The following is a 22,588-nucleotide window of genomic DNA, read 5'->3' as shown; positions in this document are numbered from 1 at the left end:
TCTCTGTTTCTTTTCCTTAATCAGATTTCTCCAGTTTCTCCTTTTCCTAATCTGATTTCACGCATCCCAGTTTTGCGCATCCTTATTTCTATTTCGATTCCTTTTCTTTTCCAATTCTTTTTCTGGCTCACACGTTACACAGCATTGCTATTTCTCTGTGCACACAGCATTGCTATTCCTGGTTCACACGTTACACAGCATTGCAAATTTTTTTTTGAATAACGTGTGTGTGTGAAGATTATTTTCTGGGTTGCACGTCACTATATTTCTGTACACTGTGATTGCTGATATCATTTTCAGCACACAGTATTGCTGTTCTTCTTCTCCTAATACACTGTTAAATACAGTTTGTTCTCTCATTCTTCATAAAATCTATGGATTCCAAATTGAACCCTAGTTTTCTTATTCACCTCATGACCCACAAGTTATCACATGATAACTATTTGCTTTGGAAACGCCAAATTGTGCCTTTTATTCGCAGTCATGGTCTTTATGGGCATCTAGATGGGCGATCACCCACCCCACCTACACATATCATGCAGGAAATAACAGGTGAAGATGGGAAGGTGAGTCAACTTCGAAGCACCAATCCAGCTTATGACATATGGGTACAACGGGATCAGACATTAGTTGCTTACATAACCTCCACACTTTCTGATCGTGTTTTACAAACTATCTCTGATGACCAATCCGCTGCCGAGTTATGGAATGGACTAGCTCATTCCTTTTCTCAGGTTTCCGAATCTCGGGCTTTGCAACTCAAGTGGAAATTCCAATCCATGCGAAAAGAAAACAAATCCATTACAGAGTTCATGGGGGATGTCAGAGTGATTACAGATCAGTTAGCTGCCATTGGAAGTCCTGTATCAGATAAGGACATGGTACAACATGTATTAGGTAGTCTTGGACCTGAATATCGCATGTTTTGCACGGCACTTCAGGTTGTCTCAGTCCTTCCATGTTTTGATGATCTTCAATCTAAGCTTTTGCAATATGAGGTCAGTTTAAATCAGGAAAACGCGTCAGAGGATGCTCATCCTGTGATGATGACACATACGCCTATTCAAACAGGAGTTTCATTTACTCCCCCTCGCCCCAATGGAACACCTATGAACAAAGGAGGATTACTGCCTACACCAGGTGGAGGAGGTATTGGTTCAAGCAGTGTACCACGAGGAGGACGTGTTCCTACTTGTTTTCTATGCAACAAACGGGGACATGTTAAAGCAAACTGCTGGTACAATCCTCAGAATCGGAACAAATCAGGGAGGCCAGATAGTAGGCCAGGGCAGAAGACAACTCATCAGTTTGCCCGTACTCCTCAGGGACAGGTTCTTCCACAGGACGTACAAAATATCCTTATGACTACTTTCAATCAGATGAATTTGCGCCAAAATGAGGAAGGTATATGGTATATTGATTCAGGGGCAGCAACACGTTACTTCTGATGCAGGTAAATTTTCTCACTTGACTCCTTACACTGGAAATGGCACTATAGTCATAGGAGATGGATCTCACCACCCCATCTCTCACACTGGAAATGTCTCCCTTTCTTTGCCTGAATCTCAATTACCCTTGTCAAATGTCTTACTCACACCTGCTATTCAAAAGAATATTCTATCTGTGTCTAAATTAGTTGATGAAACAAATTCTTCCGTTGAATTTACTCCTTCTGTTTATCTTAAGGATCTTCACACCAAGAAGACGCTCGCTAAAGGTGAACGGCACGGGAACATGTACGTCTTTGAAGAATCTCATGTGCCTTTGAAGACGTCGTCTTCCGTAGCCGTGGCTTCTTCAGCTCCTTCCTTTCCAACATTTTTGAGTCGATCCACAAATCATAGTTCTTCATCTAGAGTCTTGAAACTTAATAAGCCAAACTTATGGCATCTTCGTTTGGGTCATTGTAGTCAAGTTTTTCTTGACAAGTTGTCTGCTACAGGTCTAATACCCGCAGTCAGTTTAGTGTCAAAATGTCCAAGTTGTCATTTATGCAAAAGTCATGTACTTCCTTTTCATAGTATCAATAAAAGAGCAACAAAGCCTTTTGAGATTATATGCTCAGATGTTTGGGGTCCTGCACCCACTGCCTCTCTTTCTGGATCTCGATACTATGTACTCTTTCTTGATTCTTACACTCGTTTTAGTTGGATTTACTTCATGAAAAACAAACATGAAGTTTTCAAGTTGTTCAAACAGTTTCATGCACTAGTCCAAAACCAATTCAATACCAATGTTGTATATTTCCAGTGTGATGGGGGGAGAATACATATCGCATGATTTTAGTGAATATTTGAAGGAGCATGGCATTACACGTAACATTTCTTGCCCTCATACCCCTCAACAAAATGGAGTTGCTGAGAGAAAGCACAGGCATATTGTTGAAACAGCCTTGAGCATGATGCATACTGTGGGCATTCCTTTTTCCCTTTGGACCGAGGCTTTCCACACAGCTGTTTACGTTATCAACAGGTTGCCCATGACCATCCTTGAAGATAATTCTCCGTATTTTGTTCTTTATAATTGTCATCTATCATATGAAGAACTACATCCTTTTGGTTGTGTATGTTATGTTCATATTGATCATTCATTGAGGAATAAGTTTCAAGACAGAGTTGTACAGTGCAAGTTTCTTGGGTATGCAGATGACTATAAGGGATACAGGTGTTATGATCCTCATACAGGCAAAATTCGGGTATCCAGAAATGTTGTTTTTGATGATGAAAATTTTGACACTCTATGTTCATCTTCCACAGATACACAGGACAATTATGATCCTTGGCTCAGTGACTCACTTTTATATGACTCGTTGCCTCATGAGGATTCATCTTTATTGACAGACAATGAACCCTATACTTTTGATGTGGAACCACATATGGAAGACATTCCTCCTACAACAACATCCTCACGTTTTTCTGGTCTTGTTTATTCTCGTAGAACTCACCCAGTCAATGCTGAGACTCCTCTACGACATTCCACTCGGGTTAGACATCCTATAGATCGTTGGGTAAGTTATAACAATTTCTCTTTGGATTTTCAAACATTTCTAACCAGAGTGTCCAAGAAACAGAACCTTCCTCCTTTCATGATGCTGTAAATTCTCGTGCCTGGGTAGAGGCGATGAATGAGGAAATGGAAGCATTGCATGAATGCAACACATGGGAAATTGTGCCAAGGCCAGATAACAAGAATGTTGTAGAATCCAAATGGGTGTACAAGATCAAGCACAAACCGGATGGCAGTGTTGAGCGCTATAAGGCTCGTCTGGTTGCACGAGGCTTCACACAGCAATATGGGCAGGACTACGATGAAACGTTCAGCCCAGTAGTAAAACTGGGCACAGTTAGATTGTCATTGCGTTGGCATTACAACATGGATGGTCACTCAGTCAACTTGATGTTAAAAATGCTTTTCTGCATGGTGAACTAAAGGAAGAAGTTTACATGAAGCAGCCACCTGGATATAGCATGCATGATTCATCAAATTGGGTATGTAAACTTCGACGTTCTCTTTATGGATTAAAACAAGCTTCTCGATCTTGGTTTGAAAGTTTTTCCACAGAGATCCAGCGTCATGGGTTCAATAAAAGTGCTCTAGACCATTCATTGTTCATCTTCAAAAGTGGTTCAGCCATTGTTTGGGTGCTTATATATGTTGATGATATCATTATTACCGGGAGTGATGATGATCACATATCTTGGGTTAAGTCTATGCTGATGGCTAAATTCAAGATGAAAGACTTGGGTTCCTTGAGATATTTTTTGGGTGTGGAAGTTGATAGTCGACATGAGACTATTACATTGAGCCAACATAAGTACACTATTGATATTCTACTCGCTACAGGGATGGAGAATTGTAAACCAATTAGCACACCTTGTCTTCTAAATCATAAGTTAAGTGCTAAAGAAGGCACTACTTATCATGATCCAACTTTGTATCGTCGAGTTGTAGGGATGTTACAATACTTAACATTCACTAGGCCTGACATAGCATACTCTGTCAATCAGGCCTCTCAGTTTATGCATGCTCCTACAGATGCACATATGGAAGCGGTAAAAAGAATCCTTCGGTACTTAAAGGGTACGATTGGAGATGGTTTGATGTATAACAAAGACACAACTTATACGTCAGGACATCGACTATTCACCTACACAGATGCAGACTGGTGATCCTGATGAGCGCAGATCAGTTTCAGGGTATTGCATCCTTATCGGTAATAATGTTGTAACATGGAGTAGCAAGAAGCAAAAGGCAGTGGCGCGATCTAGTACTGAAGCCGAGTATCGTGCAATGGCAGCAGGAACAACCGATGTTACGTGGGTGAGACATCTACTGCAAGAATTACAAGAACCAATCTCGTCCTCTATGCTTCTTTGTGATAATCAGAGTGCTATTAATATTGCCTTCAATCCCATTCTTCATTGTCGCACGAAGCATATCGAAATCGATCAACACTTTGTTAGACAAAAGGTGGAAGAAAAAGAAATTGAACCTGCATATGTTAGGTCAGATATGCAAGTTGCTGACATTTTTACCAAGGGATTATCCACTCATCAGTTTTGGGCACTCAAAGACAAGTTGAGCATGATCAAAGACCATACTCAACTTGAGGGAGGCTGTTAGTTTGGATCATGGATCCGACCCGATCCACTTCGAGATACAGCGGTGGCATGTTTGTAATTAGTTCTTATTACCTGTGTAAAGTTATGCCCTGTATTGTACCACTTATAAATATTAAGTAAAAGGGAAAACCCTATTGCCGCCGACTACTCTTCTCTCTCTTCTCTTTCTTTACCTCATCCCTAACACCTGTAGGCTGATATTTCTGATATTTCTGACAGACAATATGCTCCCAAGTCCTGACCTACAAAAATAATATATTAGTAAGACTACAACCTTTAACGAGCTTAGTCCACAAGCACTAAATATGTAATAAACAAATACCTGAACAAATGGCCAAAATCCCTCGACGGTTTTTGTACCCCTACTCGCACGGTAAAGCTGACTGTACAAGTGTGCGAGCATAGTAGCACCTCATGCCCAGTTGTCGACTTCATCTAAGTCTTTAAGGAACTGCAACCACAAGTAACTTATTCTCGATCCAGAACAATCCGAAAATAAAGTAAGTCAAAAAAAAAAAGGAAGCCGTGCAACTCTTGGTCAGCTGCTTCAGATACACATGCAGTGGACCAGCCTTCCCGTTTATTATGGAAAAAATGAACTTTCATCGATGAGGAATTGCCTCTACCAAAAATACGCTCACGCCATTCCTCCATCGATATTCCTAGAAGGGCCGTGCAATTGTCTTGGGTTATAGCTTGAATCTCGTGTTAGGACAGCACTGCCATGACACTTAAGACCCGTAATCCGTGCCACATCTTCTAGGGTCATGGTCATCTCAAAACCCCCAAACTGGAACATGTTCATCTTATGGTTCCACTTATTGACCAGGTGGGTCATGGTGTTCTAGCAATTTTCAAAATAATGTTGGTCCAGAAGGCCGCCGAAGTGCATTTTTCGTAATCGGTTCTTCTGATATTCACTCAGCTTTCTGAACCACGACAGAACTACAAGCCACATACACCGCCCTTTCAGCTTTTCACCTGTTGCTCTGCTTCTCTTCTGACCTGCCTGTAACACAAAATATCAAATCACAGTTAATCGCTATACAAAGTAATCACTATCACATTAATCGCTATATATAGTAATTGCTATCGCAGTAATCGCTATACAGAGTAATCGCTATCGCAATAGTCGCTTTAAAGAGAAATCGCTATACGTCATAATCGCTGTACATAGTAATCGCTATTCATAGTAATCGCTATACATAATAATACCTATAACAGTGCATCGCGACATATAGTAGTGATTAACGTACCTTGGTCACACTTTTCTCCTCTTAATCCCCTTCCTTCCTCTGCTTTTGTACTTCTTTCTTCCTTCCGTCCATCGTCTGCTTTTTTCTTTCCCTTTCCTTCTCTTCCTCCTACTTTTTTCTTTTTCCTTCTTTTCCTCGTCCTGCTTCTTCCTTTCTCTTTCCTTCTCTTCCTTGTCCTCCTTCTCCTTCCTTTGTCTTTCCTTCTCTTCTTCGTCCTCCTTCTCCTTTGCCTTTCCTTTTCTTCCTCATCAGCCTTCTCCTTCTTTTGTCTTTTCTTCTCTTCCTCATCTTCTTTCTTTTGCCTTCTCTTCCTTATCCTGAATCTGCTTCCTTTGCCTTTTCTCTTCCTTCTTCTTCAATTGTCTTTGCTTCTCTTCCTCCTCCCTTTTCAACTGTCTTTGCTTCTCTTCCTCCTCCTTCTTCAATTGCCTTCGCTTCTCTTCCTCCTTCTTATTATTCCGAATTACCCGAATTACCTGTCACGTGGGTGGCTGCTCCAAAGTCTATATACCACTCTCCCTGATCATTTTGCTTGATATTCATCTGTGAAAAGGCTGCAAGTAAGAGTTGTTATACATCTCCATAAAGCTTCGATCCCTCAGTTTCCCTTTTTCCCTCTGCTCTGTTATTTCTGCCTTTGTTTTGAGGGTTGAACCAACAATTTGCTTTGATATGTCCCTTTTTGTTGCAGAGAAAGCATGTAGGAATATTTTGATTTCCCACTTAGAGTTTTCTGACATATTTGGAGTAGGAAGAAGCCCACGACCTGCTTGTCCGACCATGACCTCTTCCACCTCGAAAATTATTCCCACCACGAGCATCACCTTGATATATATATCTGTAACCAAAACATTTTGTGTATTGGACTGTTCTTTCTTGGTAGTCAATCTGTTCAAACTCATCTCATATTGTAAAAGCTTAGCTCTAAAGTCTTCAAAACATGGTAATTCTGGCAGGCACAACAACAATGTGGTAAGAACATGATATTCTTCCCCGAGGCCATTTAAAGTTTGTTGTACTATCTCCTTGTTTGATACTATACTTCCAACAATAGCAAGCTGATCCGTTATTTTCTTCATTTTGTTCAAGTACTCCATAATGGACATGGTGCCCTTTTGAAGAGTTTGGAATTCCCGCTTCAAGAACAAGACTCTAGCCCCAGATATTTGGGAATATGTTTGAACAAGCTTATTTCATAACTCTGCGGCAGTGCAATCATCAGGAATCAATATCAAGACCTCTTGTGACAAGGTCGAAGTAATGTAGGCCACTAAGGCCTGATCCCGCTTCGTCCAAGCCGTGAACTCTGGATTTCGTGTTAACTGAATTGATGCATTCCCTTTGTCATCCTTTGTTTCTTGTGAAATAAATTGTGGTGGGGTAGGAATTGATCCATCCAAATGCCCAGACAGATCCTGACTCCTTATAAAAGGAACAATTTGTCTTTTCCAAGTCAGAAAATTAGAATGGTTTAATTTTTCAAACACAAGCTGACTGAGGAAATTTGAAGAAAAACCAGTATGGGAAGAAGAAAAATCCATATTAAGAACGGAAACGAAAGGAAAGATCAATAAGAAACTTGCCGGAGAAACAACAAGGCAGGAGGCCACCCCCTGCCAAAGAAACAGTAAGGCAGGGGGGCCACCCCCTGCTGGCGAAACACAAGGCAGGGTGGCCACCCCCTGCCAGAAAACAAGTGAGGCAAGGGGCCACCCCCCTGCCGGCAACACAACAAGGCAGGGGGGCTACCTCCTGCTGGAAAACACAACAAGGCAGGGGGGCCACCCCCCTGTCGGAAAACAAAATGAGGCAGGGGGCCCCGCCCCCTGTCGACAAAACAACAGGGTAGGGGGCCATTCGACCCCTTGCCGGAAAACCACGAAGGGCAGGGGGGCTCCGTCCCCCCCTGCCGGAGAAAGAAAAAGGGGTAGGGGGCCCTTCCCTCTGCCAGAAAACACACAGGGCAAGGGGACACTGTCCCCCTGTCGCCAAACCGAGGGAAAAGGGGGGGGGCTACCCCCTTTCCTTGCCGGAAAACCCCAAGGCAGGGGGCACGCCCCCTGTCGGAACCGCAGGCAGAGGGGGGTTCCTTCCCCTCTGCCGGAAGACGAGGGAGAGGGAGACCCTTGGAAGTCACTGAAGGTCGGGGACGTCGGCGATGGACGGAGGCGGACGACGAGAAGGAGCTGGAGGTGAGAGAGAGAGAGAGAGAGAGAGAGAGAGAGAGAGGCGAGGGGCTTTTTGCTCCTTGCACAGCCTCACCTGAGCCTTTTAAAGGCTCAGGTGAAGGTTCTGGAGACCGGGTCGAACCCGATCCGACCTCACTCGAATCTGCCCAGATCTGAATCGTGTCCAACACACTGAGTCTGGTGTGCTGGATACCCGTCGGACACGCGACGTGCCCGACATGAGTCGAACACGCGACGTGTCCGTCACAACACGATTTTTTTTTCACGGTTCTTACATCCTAACCCCCTTAAACAAATTTCGTCTGCGAAATTTTCATTAATATTATTTTTCAATGTACAATTCTGGGTATTTTTCCCTGATATCCACTTTGGGTTCCCAAGTACATTCGTCGATTCCATGATGCTGTCATCGAATTTTCACAAAATGTTTCGTCCTCGATCTCAACACTCAGTTACTACGGTCGATGATTTCTACTGGTCTTTCCTCGAAAGTCATGTTCTTGCCAACCTGAATGTCGTCGAACTTAATGATGTGGGAAGGATCGTGAACGTACTTCCTCAATATAGATACATGGAAGACGTTATGAATCTGTGCGTATTGGGGAAGCAACGCTATGCGATAAGCAGTTTCGTCAATGCGATCCAAAATCTCAAAAGGGCCAACGAACCGGGGACTCAACTTCCCTTTCTTCCCAAAACGAAAAACCCCCTTGGTCGGAGAAACCTTGACGAACACCATGTCTCCTACTAGAAAAACGAGCTCTCGGCAACGGCGATCAACGTAACTTTTTTGCCGATTCTGAGTTGAACGGAGACGATCCCGAATCATTCACACCTATTCTGAATATTGCTGAAGCACAAGAGGGTCCTCCTGCCTTCTCTCTCCTACCTCATCCCAATACACTGGCGATCAGCACGACCTTCCATATAAGGCTTCATAGGGGGCCATACCGATACTAGCGTGAAAACTATTATTATACGTGAATTCTGCTAAACTGAGATGAGAATCCCATTCACCTTTCCACTCTAACATGCAGGCCCGCAACATATCCTCTAGGGTCTGAATAGTCCGCTCAGACTGCCCATCAGTCTGAGGGTGGAAAGCTAAGCTGAAGCTCAACTTGGTGCCTAGAGCCTGCTGGAGCTGCCCCCAGAATCTTGACGTGAACCTCGGATCATGATAAAAAACAATAGAAATCGGTATGCCATGGAGTCTAACGATCTCGCGGATGTAATGACCAGCCAGGCCGTCAAGAGACTGCCCGAGGCGAATGGGTAGAAAATGCACTGATTTGGTGAGTCTATCGACGACCACCCAAATTGCGTCGTGCCTGTACCGAGTCCTAGGAAGGCCAACTATAAAGTTCATGGCGATACCCTCCCACTTCCATTGTGGGATATCCAAGGGCTGCAACACTCCTCCTGGCCGTTGGTGCTCGATCTTTACTTGCTGACAGGTGAGGCATCTGGAGACGAACTCGGCCACATCCTTTTTCATACCGTGCCACCAATAATTCCGCTACAGGGCTTTCAACATCTTTGTGCTCCTCGGGTGGATGGTATATCTCGATTTGTGGGCTTTAGTTAAAATTTCACTCCTCAGGGCAGGGTCATTTGGGACCCAAAGGCGCTGCCCAAGCCAGACACTGTCTCTAGAACCCATGCGGAAAGCAGAACCATCACACAAGGCTCGCGATCTCAACTCTTCAAAGCGAGAGTCGCCCCTTTGGCTGACAGCGATCCTGGGGAACAGGTCGGGTCGAATCACCAAATTCGATAATCTCATTGGACCGGGTGTTAAGAAAAACGGATTCCAGGAAGCAAGGTCCTCTAGCAACTTACAACCTGCTGATAACATACTGGCGAGAACCCCTGATGACTTGCGACTGAGGGCGTCAGCAACCACGTTCGCCTTGCCCGGGTGGTAAGAAAGGGAAAAATCATAGTCTTTTAAAAATTCAAGCCAGCGGCGCTGCCGCATATTCAACTAGGTACTTAAGGCTCTTGTGGTCCGTGAACGCTTCGAACTGTTCTCCATATAGGTAATGACGCCATATTTTTAGAGCAAAAACGACGGCGGCCAACTCTAGATCATGCGCCAAATAGTTCTTCTCATGAAGCTTAAGCTGGCGAGAGGCATACGCGATTACCTTTCCATTCTGCATAAGAACGCCTCCCAAGCTCGAACCGCAGGCGAAGGGGGGTTTGTTCCCCTCTGCCGGAAGACTGGAAGACGAGGGAGAGGGAGACCCTTACCTGGAAGTCGCCGAAGGTCGGGGACGTTGGCGCCAGACGGCGCCGGAGGGAGGCGGACGACGTTGGACGTAGCCGGATGACGTTGGAAGGAGGCGGACGACGAGAAGGAGAGGGAGCTGGAGGTGAGGAGAGAGAGAGGCGAGGGGCTTTTTGCTCTTCGCACAGCCTCACCTGAGCCTTTTAAAGGCTTAGGTGAAGGTTCTGGAGATCGGGTCCGGGTTGAACCCGATCCGACCTCACTCGGATCCGCCCGGATCCAGATCGTGTCCAGCACACCAAGTCTGGTGCGCTGGATACGCGTCGGACACGCGACGTGCCCGACACGAGTCGGACACGCGACATGTCTGACATGGCACACGATTTTTTTTTCACGGGTTCTTACACCAATAAAGTTAAGTAAAAATCTCATAAAAATTTGTGCAATCATATGCACAACAATATGTCAATTAATGCAATTATATGCAATACATGATTTCTTATAACAATTTTTCACAATCTTGAATAAGCAAATAACAAGTCATGCCTAATATAGGCCCTCTACGTAGAGGTGATGGGATTATGAGGATTGAAAATCTTTCAAAACAAGTACACTTGCTCATTACAACAACAACAACAACAACTACACCTTCATCCCAAAACAACTGGGGTCAGCGATATGAACCAAAAGAGAAAATCATTTTGGGTCTTCCACATGAATCCTTTTCCTCCAATCATTTCTATCCAATGCCATGTCCTCGGTGAGGTTCAAAGCATTCATATCCTTTCCTATCATCTCCATCCAAGTCTTCCTAGGCCTACCCCGACCTCTTTTAACTAATATATTTTTCCATTTCTCCAACCTTCTAACTGGAGCATCATTAGGCCTTCGCCGAATATGTCCAAACCACCGTAAACGATTCTCTCGCATCTTATTTTCAATGGGTGCAACACCTACCTTCTTACGTATCTCCTCGTTCCGAATCTTATCTTTTATTGTATTTCCACACATCCATCTAAGCATCCGCATCTCAGCTACACTCATTTTTTGAATATGATGTCTCTTGGCAGCCCAACATTCCGTACCATATAGTAAAGCGGGTCTAATAGTTGTCCTATAAAACTTTTCCTTCAACCGCAATGGCATTCTACGATCGCATAGCACTCCAGTTGCACTTTTCCATTTCATCCACCCAACCTTTATCCTATGATTTACATCTCCATCAATTTCTCCATACTTTTGAATGATGGATCCCAAATATTTGAAATAATCATTCACCAGTATTTCTTGCTCACCAAGCTTCACTACACTCCCATCACTACTTCGTTGCTTACTAAACTGACACTCCATATATTCAGTCTTACTCTTACTCAACTTAAAACCTCTAGCTTCCAATGTCTGTCTCCATAATTCTAACTTAGCATTAACCCCAGCTCTAGACTCATCAATCAAAACAATATCATCAGCAAACAACATACACCACGGTACATTTTCTTGAATTGATCTCGTAAGCTCATCCATCACTATCGCAAATAGGAAAGGGCTTAAAGCAGATCCTTGATGTAACCCAACCGTTATCGGAAAATTGGTTGTCACCCCTCCACAAGTGCGGACATTGGTTACTACTCCTTCATACATATCTTTAATTATACTAATGTACTTGAGAAACACCTTTCTTCATCATTGTCCACCAGAGAACGTCCCTAGGTACTCTATCATATGCCTTCTCTAAATAAATAAAAACCATATGCAAATCTTTGTTCCTCTCTCTATATCTTTCAATAAGTTGTCTAAGAAGATGTATAGCTTCCATAGTTGATCTTCCAGGCATAAAACTAAATTGATTCTCCGATATCATGACAACCTTCCTCAACCTAGACTCAATCACCCTCTCCCAAAGTTTCATAGTATGACTCATGAGTTTTATACCACGATAGTTTGTGCAATCTTGTATATCACCCTTATTCTTATATAAAGGCACCAAAGTACTCTTCCCTCCACTCATTAGGCATCTTATTTGTTCGCCAAATCAAGTTAAAAATGTAATAACCTCAAATTTTGTAATTTATTTATTTAAATTTATTTGAAAACAACGAGTATTTTTCTAAATTTGGGTCTCGGATCCGTTACCGGATCCATAATAGAACGTGTAAATAACCCACAATGGGGTATTAAAACTATACTTATAATAGTTAAATAATTAATTAATAGTATAAAAGAAAAGAAAAACCGAGTATTTAAGGTTGGATCCGTGTTTGGATCCAAATGGATCCAACATATGGATCTAAGATCCATATAATGGCCTTTATATCCATATTCATAATAAAACTAATAATATAATATATAAATAAAATTTAAATTTTTATTTTTTTTTATTTATCCGAGGATCCACAGTTGGATCCATTCGGATCCAACTGATGGATCCATATGGTTGGGGGTCGGGTTACGGGCCTCGGGTCCGGACCCGAGCCGCACCCCCTGTGTAACCCTTTTAAAGAAAGGGGCAACCCGATAGGGTTGCCCGATAAGGTTGTAGCAGAGCAGAAAAGGGGAAAGAGGGGGGGGGGTTACGCAGGCGTAACCGAAACCCCCACCCATCTCGGCAAGAAAAGAGGGGGGGGGGGGGGGTTCGGCGATAAATGGGAAGTGGAAGAGGGGGGTCTCACCCTCTTCTCTCTCTCTCTCTCTCTCGTGTGGGCGAGCATTGGGGAGGTGGAAGATCGCCGGAAGGCTGCAGCCACCGCAGGCCACGGCAGCCCCTTTTGTTGTCTCTTCCCTTGCGTGCGACCATCACGACACCGGAGCAGTTGAGGCCGGTGGAATAGCTCGTCTCCTCACGTCAGCCGCAACCCCCAAAACATCGGATTGTAAAGGTACGGGTTTTTCCTCTTGATTTCGAGTGGGAAAGAGGGTGCAAATTTTGTTTTCCATGGAATATTTTAGGAAAATCGTTAGAGGGGCAGATTTGGGGGTTTGAGTCGTCGGAACCCCAAATCGTCAGTTTTGTGAAATTGGAGGCTATGGGTTATACTGGTACCTTATTGGGTGGGTTGAGGATGCTATCAAAATTAGTTTTGTGGCTGATAGGTTTGTCTAGCAGAAGTTTTCTCCACGACCGATAGTCTAGTAATCTGATTTTCAGTTTTTTTTTGAGGATTCAAGTTGCACATGTTGAGATTGTGTGGCTGGTTTGGTATTGTTTAGCATAAGTGGGGTCTATCGTGATTTTGTGGGGTATTTGTTCCAAGGATGTGTAAGGGTTTGCAATACACTCCCTATGAGTGGACTAAATCATTGCAAAACCTTAGTTCTGTGTGTATGCTGAATATCATAAAAGGTTTTTTTCGTAGGTACTGATTTTAGGAATCCCAATTCTTTTAAGAGTTTGTCTATTCTATTGGAATGTATATGACCTTGTGTAGTATATAATTAGACATGTGCTTGCTGAAATCAAAAGTTGTCCAGATCTTTTATGGTTTTGGCTACATTCATTCATTTTTCAATAGACAAGTTCATTTAGATATGAAATGGGGATTAGAAATTCTGCTTTGTCTATACTAAAAAGGGGTGTGTTATTTTTATTATCCTGCATATATATATATATATATATATATATATATATATATATTGTAATGATCCAAGTTATCTGGTCTTTTATTAATAATATCGATTACTTGATCTTTTTTTTATGGTCTTGCATATTCTGTTGTTTTGAGTAGGCTGCATTTCTGTGTTTTGTTTTAGCTGCTGTCAGTGAAGAGATGAATAAAAATAACTTAGAAGTTATGATTATTATGCCTGCAAACTGAAAACCTTTTTGGTATGCTAATGCTCATTCTTATCAAATACTCTGATATGCTTGTTGGGTCTGGAAGTCTAAACCAGTCTGTTTTTGGGATGCTAAATTAGACCATGTAACCTGTACATTACATTCCACCCATCCAGTTAATATACATCATGTTATGTTATTTTCTTGTAAGTAGAAATACCCCTATTTAATTGTAAAGTGCATAATAGTCATTCTTTATATGAAGGCCAAACAAATTTTAATTGGGGGACCAGACTTAACATATGTCCAGATTGTCTGACTGCAACATATACATACATGCTCGGTTGGTTATGTAGGGGGGCTGCATCTATCATTACCCCATTATTGTACACACACACACAACAGTTATACCGATTTTATAGTGTTACCCTGGTTATATTTTATCTCATGACCAACATGTGTATAATGGTTTCTTGTTATATGCTACTTTATGTTCAACATATGTAAATGTTCTGGTTATACTTTATCTCGTGAACAATATATATATATGAATGTGACTACCTTTGCAAAAATATGTTTCCAAGTTCAGTGTCCTAGAAAGATTGTACATGGTTTACTAAGATTGTGGTGTATGATTGGTGAATTGTTGACTCGTGTTTTGGGTGACTTTTCTACATAACTCTTTTTGGTCCAGTAACCAGTGCTAGAAGCTTCTGTTTGGTAAGCCAACATGGTCTTGGTCCAGGCCGCCCAGTGTTCACCAGTGCTACTTAGACCATATGCCTAATATTCATATTAATTGTCAACCTTCAAAATTCTTGGAGAAAGTTTTGGTGCAAGGGTTGTGCGTTTTTATCATAATAAAAAGAAATCTTAGGACACCAAATCTATCTTGATTTATGTTTATGTATTTTGTTCATGCCCATTTACATAGTGATCAAGATACGTAGGATAGCTTATGCTGCGTTACTAATGGTAACACTTGGCTGTTTTCTCATGCATGAGTCTACATGGAATTGAAGTATGTCTACATGCGAGTGGTTGTATGAGTGTGCACATAGCCGTTGTACGTGTGTATTGCAGGGAAAGCATGCATACAAATACTCAATGAAATCATGCCGTTGACATGAATATGCAAATCCGAGGGACACATGCAATAAATATGAGACTGCGAATTCATATGCATGCATATGCTTATCATTGTTTAGTGCGCATTTTTAATTGGCATGCATAAATGTACATTGTGAAACATTCAAAAGTGATGCTTTGTGGTATGCTATTCATGGTTTTTGCATGTGGTGCATCGATGATAAATTGGATCATCAGGGGCTGGGTGAGCCTCGAGAACTAGTTGTTCTCCGTTTTAATTGTTTGTGATGCATTGCAACAAATCAAATGTGATATTGTTGTTTTACCGCACTGTTCTATGTTGTCACGGGCTGTGGTCCCGTGAAAAGCTTAGCATGCTGATGTGCAAGCGTATGTTATTAATTCTGCATGTAAAATTTGCAAATGTAAATGAAATGAATTAATAACTAGATAAAAGAAAGTAAAGAACAGTGTAATTCACTTTCTCCTTGATGTCCCTGCTCTAGCATGGGAGTCTTGGATATTGCGGTTTAGGGGAAACCGTGAGGATACAAAAACTCCGTGTGCATTTTGTTGCCCCTGAACCTGATATTGAGGTTCTTCTCCTGGCCACGGTTTTAGGGAGAGTCCGCCACTTTACCCGGGAGTGGTGTGTTAGTCACAGCTGTGAGTTTGTTTTGGTATACCAAGAAAGTGGCGCCAGTGGATGCTGTTTTCCCTGGTGTCCCCGACTTTGGATGCTGTTTTCCAAGGTTCCGATGGATGGTGCTGTTTCCTGATATCGGTCGAGGGCTAAGTTTGGAACCCGGTAACAAAATACAAATTGTGTGAAGCTACCCCGTGAACCCTACTTAACCTCGGGGATTGTACCCGTTTGGTGTATCCGCGGGCCACTGTAATTAAAAAGAGGAACTTAAGGATGTGTGCATTTAATAGGACATGCATATGGAAAGAGGAAAACTTAAATGGAAGATAATAAATGGTTCATGCATTGCACACAAATCATGCATATTCCTGCTATACATTAGTTCATGCATATTTACCTGTTCACTTAGTTGTTTATGTTGATCATTGTATGATGTTGATCTATTTTACATTTAATTGCCTTATTGATTAAGTTATGATCAATGTTGCATATTTCGTGTTCCCTCCTGTTAACTGTTTAATTATGCATGAATGGTTAATTGACTTAAGAATTGAGTATAATTGTATTTCCTCAAATTATTACATGGATCTTATTTATGCTCTTTTTCTTATTTGATTCATTAGGGAAACTTGTACGCAGAATTCTTCGGATTTCTGACCCTCTTATTTTATTGGTTTTTCCCAGGCACAGGTGATCAGTGAAGTCGACTAGCTTCTGAGAGATACGAGGGTCACATTTGTTTCAGACGACTTCACTTACGGACAGAGTGACTCTACTGTTATTTTCTTTTAGTTCTTCTGATTTCCTGTAGTTTGATATTTCATTTTTGACATGAAACATATTACTCTTATTGATTCATTAATAAAAGAATTCAGTGGATTGGTTATGATTGATAAATGTAAGTTGTTTTGTGGTGTGTGGTTATCCAACTGAAATTGGAACTGTAGGGACCCCAGGTCTCTGGGAAGTTTTCCGCGACTCTAAAAAAAAAAAAAAAATTCCGCATTTTTCAAAGGTAGGAGTTGGGGTCGTTACAAAAAAGATTTGTCAACCATTTTAAACCTTTCTCTCCCAAGCATTTCCAAGCCTCGATAGGTATACCATCTGGGCCAACTGCCCTTCTTGATTTCATTTTCTTCAAAGCCTCTGCAATTTCTTTCTTTTGAATCTTGCGCATGAAGTCACGATTTATCTCATGAAAAGGAATGGAGAAGTCTCCAAGATCTTGAGCATGACTATCATTAAATAGCTTATCAAAATAATCTTTCCATCTCTCCTTAATCTCCTCATCTTTGACTAAAACCCTTTGCGTTTCATCTTTGATACATCTAACCATACCCAAATCCTTCGATTTCCTATCTGTCATCTTTGCAAGCCTATAAATATCCTTCTCGCCTTCTTTGGTATCCAACTTGTCATAAACCTCCTTATATACCTTAGCCTGGAAGTACACTTGCTCATTAAATACAAAAATTCAGTAAGTCTATTTAAAAAGATAACAACACATATGCTAAGAGGTTAGATCTAAATCATAAGTCTACTACGAGACAATCGAAACCAAACATGTAGAAATTCATAAGGATAAAAATAACATACATAATCATCTCTAATCATGAACCCACATATGTCAAACAAGAAATTTTATCATAATGCTACAAATATGAAAATTTTAAGAAGCATGATACAAAAATATCAAAGCGTAAGAGAAGAGTCACACAAATCAGCTACTTAAGGGCACACAATATACATAAAAATGTAAACAGTTATTGAGGAAATGCTTTAAGAAAAATCATAAACACAAGAATCCACTAAGATAAGGATACAATCCACAATAGAGAAACACATTTAATATTTTAAAATATGCATTTGAATACATGATGACAAGCCATGATTCATGATTATGTCATTCAATACTCATAAAAATTACTTGAGGCACATACCAAGAATTCTACAAGTCATTAATTTGAAAATAATCGTACTTAATAAGATATATAATGATAGATTAGAGCCATATCAATCAATCATACACAGAACAACACATTCATGTGATGATGGAGAGATCTTTATGAGAGCATAATATCTTGGTCTTATAATTAAAAAATAACCTAAAGAGACATCACAATATATTAACCATCCAAGATAGTCCATGTATACACATACGTTAAGAAACATCAAACATGAAATTTAATATTTTGCAAAACATGAACACATAGGATTTCAAGAAATCACATATCATTGCAAAATATAATTTTTCACTATATATTCATAATTCAAAACATATGTTTCATATATCAAAAGATAACAATCTCTACATATTCTAATTTCAAAAGAAAAACATTTAATTTTAAGATAACCTATTTAGAAAAATCACCTACCATTCATATAAAGATAAGACGACAAAGATATACATATGGGAATACGAAATTCTTGAATCCATACCATTCATAAATATGAATCTTTTACAAGACCATGATGCCTTGCTTTGATACCATGTCATGAAATGACACCGATCCCAATGCACTCCATAATGGTCTCCAAGAACATAAAACATTTGGATAAAAACATGAGAGCTAAAAGGTTATATAAAAATGTGAATCAATAATTCTATTCATAATAGATATTAAGAATACAAAAGGAAAATTACATTGAATAACTCTAGTCATAATGGACACTAGAGATACAAAAGGAAAAATTACATAAATTCCTCATTACATAACTCTCAAAACATAAAATACCTAATGCTACCCATCACTAGGGATGGCAGTGGACCGGGGGGAAACGGGGTCCCGCCCTGCCTCACCCCGTTTGGACCAGGGATGGAGGACATGAAACGGGGAATAGACCTAGGATGGAGGTTAAAATTAAAACCCGTGGGGGGATGAACTTATTCTTGCCTCACCCCGCCTCGCCTCGCCCTGATCTCCGTTAAAGAAATTTCTATTATACCCTTATACATATTATAAAATCATATATATATATATTCCTAACCCTAACATAAAACCCTTTCTCGAATCTTTCCTCTATTCTTCCTCTCCTTCTAACGAGCTGTGCGAACTCCCATTTTTCTCCTCTCCTTCCACTAACGACGAAAGGCGACAGCGGCGGAAGGACCGAGGAAACTGGTTCCTGCCCCCCATCCCCACGTTTGGACCAGGGATGGAGGATATGAAACGAAGAATGAACTAGGGATAAAGGTTAAAATCAAAACCCGTGCGGGGATGGAGGGTAAAGTTTTGGAATGGGGCAGGAGTAGAGACCTTGTGCCCCCCTCCATCCAGGTCCACTGCCGTCCCTACCCATCACTCTCTCACCCTTACACATGCACACACATCTCATTTTATAGAAGAGAAGGAGAGGAAGGAGTTGAGGAAGAGAGGGAAGAATCCCTCTCAAATATCTCAAATAACCAAAAGGAGAGACCTCAAAATGGCTAGAATTCTAGCCGTTGGAAACCTAGTCAAACAAGTTTGACTTAGTCTCCTATATATATATTTATAATAAATAAATAAGTATATATATATATAATGTATATAATTATATATATAATATATTTTAAATATATACATGTAGTATGTATATAAAGATATATACATAAGCATGTATATGTGCAAACAATATATATATATATATATATATATATATATATATACACACACACACACAAAAGAGTACATTGATCTAAACAGGGATCCGCATGCCAAGTGAAGTGTCCATGCAGCATAGGTATTGGTTAAGGTTTGTGTACTCAAGAACATCCATGATCCAAAAGCTTTCCCCTCTACCCTTCTGCTATGTTACCAGTCTCAAAACTGTTAGTCCCAGGTAAAGCTTGTGAGAATTGAACCTGCACATGGTTCCATGAGATTGATTCAAACTCCAGTAAAGCTGAGGCTTACACATTTTTGTTGCAACCAGAGCTTGGGCAGCCTAGTGTTTTCCTCAACTCGCCTTTTTACACCATATAAACACCGTTTTAGAGAACAAGGAAATGTATAAACTCCATTCACAGCTATATGCAACAATGTTTTGGAACGTGTGTCTGTCAGTCTCACCATACTATTTTTCTTGGATTGGGATTGGTGAAATTTAATACATAATGGGAGTTTCTGCAACTTGAGCTGTTCTCCTTGGCTGGTGCTTTCTTCTATTGTCTTCTTTTATCACCATGACCCTCTTATGCCTTTTTCTACTGTAAATTTCTGTTAAAAACATACAAAAAAATTGGTTATGCATGGCTGGAAATGCTATTTTATGACCGAAAGTGCTTGTTCTTTTCTCCTTTGAGTGTAACGATGGTGTCTACTTGCTAAGTTATCTAATTATACAAGAATCTTATATTTATTGAATTTCAATGTTACTTCTCTGTGTTTGCTTATATCATTCTGGCTATTGAAGTGTTCTGTGCAAGGATGCAGAACAAGCAGTTGATGTGAGGAGCCAGTTGCAGCAAATAGCCAGGCCTATGTACAGTAACCCACCTGTTCGTGGTGCACTTCTTGTATACACGATCTTGACTGATCCAGATTTGAAGAGCCTTTGGCTTGAAGAGTTAAAGGTAAAGGTTATTTCTTTTTTCTTTTCCTATGGTTTTCTTTTTGTTCATTTGATGACTGGAATGTCCCTTAAAATGTAATGAGATCCTTCTACAAAGTAGAATTTAAAATAACTTTTTCCTTTTCAACTTTTTCTTTTTGTTCGCTGATATTTATCTGGCTAGGTTCCTATTTAAGGTCATGGTCAGTCGCATCAGTCGAATGCGGAATTTATTACGTAAAAGCATTCAGAACTTTGGATCCCTTCACAACTGGGAGCATCTAACAAATCAGGTTAAGCGTATGACTGGAAACTCTTTTGTAGTTACCTTGTTAATCCATGTTCATGTGACTCTTTCCCTAACAAAAATAACTTCATTTCCTTTTTCTTTTCTTTCTCCATATTGAGATGCTAATTTCATTAGGCATGTTTGACTTATGCAGATTGGTATGTTTTGCTACACTGGCTTGTCCCCTGAACAGGTTGACAGCCTAGCTAATGAATTCCACATTTATATGACTCGTAGTGGTCGTATCAGGTAAATTTGCCTTTTATGAATAGATTTCTGTAGATACACATGAAATAGGAATTCCTAATTTTGTATTTTATATTTAGATGACTCATCATGGTCACAGCAGTATGCTTTTCATGAATAGATTTCCATCTTTAATCTGACAATATGCAGCTTATAGCATGCACACATGCACTCATCCATGTACAAAACCGAAGTGCATGTGCACCCACACAAATCATAAACTTGGACACTATAAAAAGTTATTTTAGCTTGCTTAGGCTCTGTTTTGGAGTCAGCCTTCGAGAGGAGATGAAAGGGGTGATGGGAGTAGAGAAGAGAATCGGTGATGAGAATGGAGTTGTCAACTAAATTATTGTCAGGATGTATTTGAAATAGGGCTCCACTCCCATCTACATTCTCATCACTACTGACATCTCCCAAATCATGGCTTCCAAATAGCAGTTGGGGTAAGTGGGATTCACTGAATTCCCATTGCCCTTCATCTCCAGCTCCCAGCCAGAGCCTATTGAATTTGATGTCAATGAAATTGATTCTTGCCTGCATTGATGGTTTACAGTATGGCTGGAGTCACAACAGCAAATGTGGCTTACTTGGCAAATGCTATTCATGAAGTTACAAAATCTGGTTAATAAACTGGGGAAAGCTGCCTTGACCCGTCTAGAAATTAACTCCACAGGCTGCAAATTAAATGGTTTATCATGGATATGAAAGGTTTTATTGAAGCTCTTTCTGTTAACATTCTCCCCTGGCTGCAGTTGTATTTTCGTTGTTGTTGGTGGTGTTGGTAATAGTGGTAATCACAGTATTTCTTCCATTTAATCACATCGACGCTATCCTTTATTTATGAACTAGATAGTTCATTTTAGTATATTTCATATTGCCATAAAAAATTCTTTTAGATCACATATGCATATTAAATTCTGTGCATACGACACAGTATATAGTCTTGTTGTATAATGAGGCTTCTGAATGAGCAGTGCTACTCATGAGGAGTTAAGGCTCAGTTAACTACGAACCTGTTCAAACAAGTTCTATAGCACGGTTTTTGGGCTGGATATTTGACTAAGCATAACTGGAAAAGCCTAGCTTGGGTTAAAAGCAATGTTGTGAAAAGCGTTGAGGCGTAGCCAGGCTCCACCAAAAACTGAGATGAGGCTGTTACCATCGCAAAATTTTTAACTTTTGCAAATCAAACTGACCTTTGAAAAAGATTTTTGAAAATAACTCGCCTCCGTTTTTAAAATGCGGGAAAATTCCGAAGAATGAGACTCGCCTGTCGGTACGAGGTTCAATCGTTCCTGCCACCTTTAACAGGGGTAATTGAACCAAGGATCAATCTTATGCTCTACTCTATTCAACTTGTCTAAATCATATTCTAATTTCTAAATGCACATAGAATCAGGCATGTGCTATGAATTTTCAGAAAATGCACATTTTGAAAACATGATGTTTGCTTTGAATGATTGAAATATTTAGAAAATATAAATCTTGGAAATGATATCACATGAGAAATCGTGAAATGGGATTTGAAATGTACTTCTGAGAGAAGTAAAAATCGATTTTGAGAAATCCTTGACATTTGGTGAAAATCGATTCTGAGAGACTTGGTTTCTCTGAATTCAAACTTTGAAATTGAAATTCTAACTTAGAAAATTTGAATTTGGAACTTGGGAAATACTTGAAATATTCTTTAAAATTCAATGCTTTTGGGAAAAT

General features: G+C 40.5%; 1 protein-coding gene across 2 annotated transcripts in view; it reads left to right on the top strand.

Moving 5' to 3' along the window:
• LOC149845779 (aspartate aminotransferase, mitochondrial-like) overlaps positions 1-21,716 on the top strand; it is a 48,696-nt gene extending 26,980 nt beyond the window's left edge. The window contains exons 7-10 of one of the 2 annotated variants that reach the window (XR_016430220.1): positions 20,200-20,359; positions 20,522-20,630; positions 20,781-20,875; positions 21,429-21,716. Coding sequence is in view for 1 of the 2 variants with exons in the window: in XM_089995998.1 (XP_089852124.1) it covers positions 20,200-20,359; positions 20,535-20,630; positions 20,781-20,875; positions 21,429-21,501 (424 nt within the window). In the remaining variant the exon portion in view is untranslated. The remainder of the gene's footprint in view (positions 1-20,199; positions 20,360-20,521; positions 20,631-20,780; positions 20,876-21,428) is intronic. The other variant, XM_089995998.1, reaches the window with a different exon arrangement.
• Positions 21,717-22,588: the final 872 nt, after the last annotated feature.

The sequence above is a fragment of the Nuphar pumila genome, chromosome 2, assembly GCF_984573655.1.
Source record: "Nuphar pumila chromosome 2, dmNupPumi1.hap1.1, whole genome shotgun sequence".
Classification (NCBI taxonomy): Eukaryota; Viridiplantae; Streptophyta; class Magnoliopsida; order Nymphaeales; family Nymphaeaceae; genus Nuphar; species Nuphar pumila.
The sequence above is the reverse complement of the archived record's forward strand: the minus strand, read 5'-3'. Positions and strand labels throughout refer to the sequence as shown.